Source organism: Chaetodon auriga, chromosome 22 (assembly GCF_051107435.1).
Source record: "Chaetodon auriga isolate fChaAug3 chromosome 22, fChaAug3.hap1, whole genome shotgun sequence".
Taxonomy (NCBI): domain Eukaryota; kingdom Metazoa; phylum Chordata; class Actinopteri; order Chaetodontiformes; family Chaetodontidae; genus Chaetodon; species Chaetodon auriga.
In genome coordinates, this window is record NC_135095.1 from 11,765,455 (window position 1) to 11,770,000 (window position 4,546).

Consider the following 4,546-nt stretch of genomic DNA (forward strand, 5'->3'; position numbering starts at 1 on the left):
GGCAAGATTGAAAGTGGTGCATTTAATGAAATGGAAGTGACACTTTAGGTAGATACTTCTGAAATTTAGACACCTGATGGATTCATTATGAATCAAGGCAGATTTTTTTTTTTTTTGCGTGTGTGAAAAACACTTTAAAGGATGTAATCGTACGAGCTCGTTCCAGTGTCACACATTTAAAACCAACCTTCTGCATGTTGTGCTGCACTGACTCACAGCAGCACGCAGACACTCCCAGCTGATCAGTGCTGGGAACATTTGTTCACTCGAGGAAGAAAAATATGATTTATTTACAACCCTCCTCTTTTTTCCTGCGGGCGTTGAGCCCCAACATGAGCCAAATAGACGATGCCTGCTTGCCCACATAGATTTAGAAATGACCTGTAGGATAGTTAGATGGGACTCACCCACTGTGTAGCACCCCTGTGTGAACATTTAGAACGACTGTTAGCATTGTAAGGACCTCGAAAGCCTCATGTTTACCACTCATTCCTCCTCTTACTGCGATTAAAAGAATAATAGGAGATCCCTGTTTGCACACATTAGGACATCAGAGATTGCTCTTTGTGTTGTGGAGCTGGATGCCGCACTCACAGGTGTGGCAGCAGCTCTGCGATGCAGACCTTCTGTCTAAAAACAGCTCGTCCTTCAGCGGGACCATGAATGTCTCAGCCTCCCTGCAACTGCTACGTCCCTCCAATCTCACCGATAAGAGCTACTTGACCTCACACCATGAATGATAATGATTTCATCCCGTGAATGTAGGACGCGGTGATACATATCTGAAGAAGCCACATTTTAGCAGTGGGAAGATTTAGGCTCCTGGTTTAAGTTTGGATGTGTTTTTTTTTTTTGTTTTTTTTTTTAGCAGCCCTTCATGGAAGAGTTTTGACCGCCACAGACACAAAAGATCTGATCTGACCTCTTTGGGTCTCTGCAAACCATGATCCCAAGTGGTTTTCAATTAGAAACCCACATTCGAACACAAGGAGTCAGGAGCAAACAGGTCAGGTACGCCTGTATGTGTGTTTGTGCGTGTGTGTCTGTGTGTGTAAATGCAGCTTTAATGGCTGACCTGGCCCACCTGAGTGCATCGGCAGCGTCGTGTGCATTATCAGTGTTTTCTTCCATGAGTTGCTGAGGTGGATGGAAACGCCTCTTTAACAGCATGCAGGCGTTAACTGAGGTTTTTTTTTTGTTCCACTCTTCAATGGCAGGGGATCCGTGGCTCCACATCCAGCAGTGTTGAACGAAAGCTTTTCTGCTCCCTATCTACCGGGTAAATGTCGGGGCCGCGTGGCTCTGCGCTCCACTGGTCAGTCAGTGTCTTATGATCTCGTTCACAGTCTTAGTTCACTGCTCATGCAAAGTGTTAAAGGGCCTTCGACGGGACTGAGCTTCGTTTTGTTTTTCCTGTCGGGGAGACGTCCGTTGTCAATCCTGGAGTTTATTTCGTACAGAGAGGTGTTCACACAGAGACCAATTTGTCGTAATGTTAGTAGTGACGCTACTGTTAAATGTAGTATTTAATAACAGGCACTATTTATGGTCAAAAAAATGAACTAGAGTGTGTTATTGTACTTGCGGTAGCTTTGGAGGCAGGTGGCCATTTTGTAACTGAGTTCTTTAACATAAGCCACTCCCCCCCCCTCGACTGCGAGGGATTTCATTGGTTCTGAGGTTGCTAAGTGACACTGGCCCAACATCATTTGGTTTCCTCAGTTACCATTTGTCTCCCTGCTGGTGATGACTGCATGGTCTCACGGTTGACACACCCTTTTTCTTCTTCTTCTTCTTCTTCTTCTTCTTCTCTTTCTTTTTTCTAAAGGAGAGTTCTTTTTTTGTGTTCATTCATTTCATTTTAGATTTTAGAAAGGGAAAGAATACAAATCAAATAAATCAGAATATTAACTCAATCACTTTTTCTACTCCTATTTTCAATAAAAAGTGAAACGAAAAACCAAACAAAAAGTTGATTTGTAAATAAGTAATGTACAGTTTGTATCTGTAACTTGTCAGTCTGTCATTGGTGACAGAGTCTGTCTTGCTTATAACGCACGCTACCAGTAAATAAAAAAAGGAAAAAGTATATTTAGACTGTATGGTCCCTTGAAAGCAAGTTTTAAATTAATATCTGATGTATATTCCTGTAACATTGCATTTTTATCTGAGGAATGATGTTATTAAAAAATTGCAAATAAATTGCATTTCCTACAGCTGCGCTTCTCACTTTCCTTTCATGTCCTCATTTCAGCCATTTCTCCTCACACTTCTCATCACCTGCACGGACAAACCATCAAGTGACTACAGCCTGCCTTTAAACCTCAACTGTCCACGAGGAGGTCGACCTGTTTTCCATAAGCGAGCTTCGCTGCCCTTCAAAATCATGTTTCTGTACCAAATTCAGAAGAAGTTGTGAAGGACATTACACCTACTTTACATTTCAGGCTCTAAAAATCCTCTCGTAGATGGCTCTGGGATTTAGGGCCTCATCACTCGACGACTGCAGACTGACTCATTAGAATTGGTCATCAGTCACAGTGAGCCGTTAGTCGAATGTTGTCAGTGACATTATGTTGTGTTTTGAATACATTAGCACCTACAACTGTTGGAAACTGTTCAAATGCATTAAGCTACCAAATGTGCACCCACCATCTCAGCATGACCCTGAACACACCACCCTTTAGCAGCTCTCTAATAAAACAAGCCGCCACAGCTACCCTCATGGCCCTGTAGGCTTCTGCTGTTTGTTATCTGACAGAATCAGGCTCAGACTTCATCTACAGGCGACTACAACCCAAAACTGTTAACTGTTAAGCTGCTAAAATGCACTTGTTTGGTTGCTGTTTTTAATGAAGAAACCAAAGCAGACGACATGTTAACATGGTTGCTAATACACAATATAGTTCATTTTACACAGGTGTTAAAAAAAACTGAAACAACAAGCTGCACCTCACGTGTCGGGTTTATGAGTTGCTAAATGTCTTTTCAGGTTGCCCTGCTGGGAGAACTCTTTCTCACAGTTTGGACACTTGAATGGCTTCACCCCGTTGTGGCTCAGCGTGTGTCTCTTCAGGCAGTTCAGCGTGAGGAAACGCTTCGGGCACTCCGAGCACAGGTACGGACGCTCCCCCGTGTGCGAGCGCGTGTGCACGTTCAGGTGACTCTTGCTGGAGAAGCCCTTCCCGCAGTGGGTGCAGGTGTACGGCATCTCGCCTGTGTGAGAGCGGGTGTGCAGCAGCAGCTCCCCGGAGGACAGAAACGACTTCCCGCACGTGGTGCACAAGTAATTCTTCTCCCCTCGGTGCATCTGCATGTGTCTTGTGATGCCCGCTTTGCTGAAGCCTTTCCCGCAGATCGGGCACAGGTTGCTGGGGCCTTGGTGCAGGCGTTGGTGCTGCTTGAGCGAATAGTTGCACAGGAAGCCCTTGTTGCACTGGCTGCAGATGAATATCCGCCCTCTCTTGTGGAGCCTCTGGTGCTGATAATAACCTGACGAGCTGGTGAATCCCTTCTCACACTGGCTGCAGCAGTACGGGAAGCTGTGGAGCTTCATGTGAGTCTTCAGCTGATTCGGATGTTCGAAAACCTTGTCGCATTTCGTGCATTTGGTTTCTTCCTCTGTGAAGTTTTTGGTCACGGGTCGCGTGCTCAGGAACCTCTTGTCTTCCCCCGCGGGCTCTTTCCGTCTGCGTCGTTCCTTGTTTTCCTTCTTGTTGTCCTTCTTCTGCTTGCGTTCCCGCTTCTTTTTGACACCGTCTTTTTGTTTGCGTTTCCTCGTTCTCTCTGAGTTGCCGCCAAGTCTCTTCTTGTCGTTCAGCTCTTTACTTTTCTGCAGAGTCTTTGCTCTGGCTCTTTTCACAGTCACTTTCTCCTGAATGGAGGCTGCTTCGTGGTGCTCACTCTTGATGTGTTCTTGGACCTTCCTCTTTGTGCGGTGCGTGAACGAACAATGACAGCAGGTGAATGACAGACGACCTGAAGACAGCATGGAAAACAGAGAGTTAGCAAAATAAGGCTGATTGATTCTGGTCTGCTGCTGCTGATTTGTCTAACCGGATTCACCTTTTGGCAACCAAACATCTGCAGTGACGTCTGAGCTTTGACTCAAGCCTTCTTCTAACTCTCCCAGTGCCAGGGTCTCTTCCTCGTTGTCATAACCATTGTCCTCACTGTAAGGCTCACAGAACCTCTCTACGCCAGATGGAACAGGGAGGGCCAGGATGGACAAAAGGGTGTCTTCCTCACTGCTGGAAGGAGCTGCAGTAGCAACATTTTACACTTAAATTCCTTAAAAACAAGAATTTGAATTTGTTGTCGCAGGAAGGAAACAAACAAGACAAAAAACAACCTTTTCAAACACTGATCTTCTACACAGCTGGAGACTAAATACAAAACTCCTCCTGTTCCTTGTGTCTTTTCTGTTCAACTTACCCGAGCTGAGAGTCCCCAACTGTCTGTGATGAAGCAGCAGAGTCTCCAGGGCAAAGGGTTCAGACAGATAATGCCCAAATTCTTCCGACACAGATGTTGTTTCAGTGAGCCA

The 4,546-nt window shown here is 45.4% G+C and overlaps 1 protein-coding gene across 1 annotated transcript in view; it reads right to left on the reverse strand.

Moving 5' to 3' along the window:
- Positions 1-2,834: 2,834 nt before the first annotated feature.
- Positions 2,835-4,546, reverse strand: part of LOC143315272 (uncharacterized) — a 3,577-nt gene continuing 1,865 nt past the window's right edge. Inside the window, exons 6-8 of the mRNA XM_076722883.1 lie at positions 4,435-4,546; positions 4,066-4,260; positions 2,835-3,978 (exon numbers count right to left, since the gene is read on the reverse strand). The exon at positions 4,435-4,546 is cut by the window's right edge and continues 9 nt beyond it. Of these exons, the coding sequence (XP_076578998.1) occupies positions 2,954-3,978; positions 4,066-4,260; positions 4,435-4,546 (1,332 nt within the window). The 3' untranslated portion in view covers positions 2,835-2,953. The remainder of the gene's footprint in view (positions 3,979-4,065; positions 4,261-4,434) is intronic.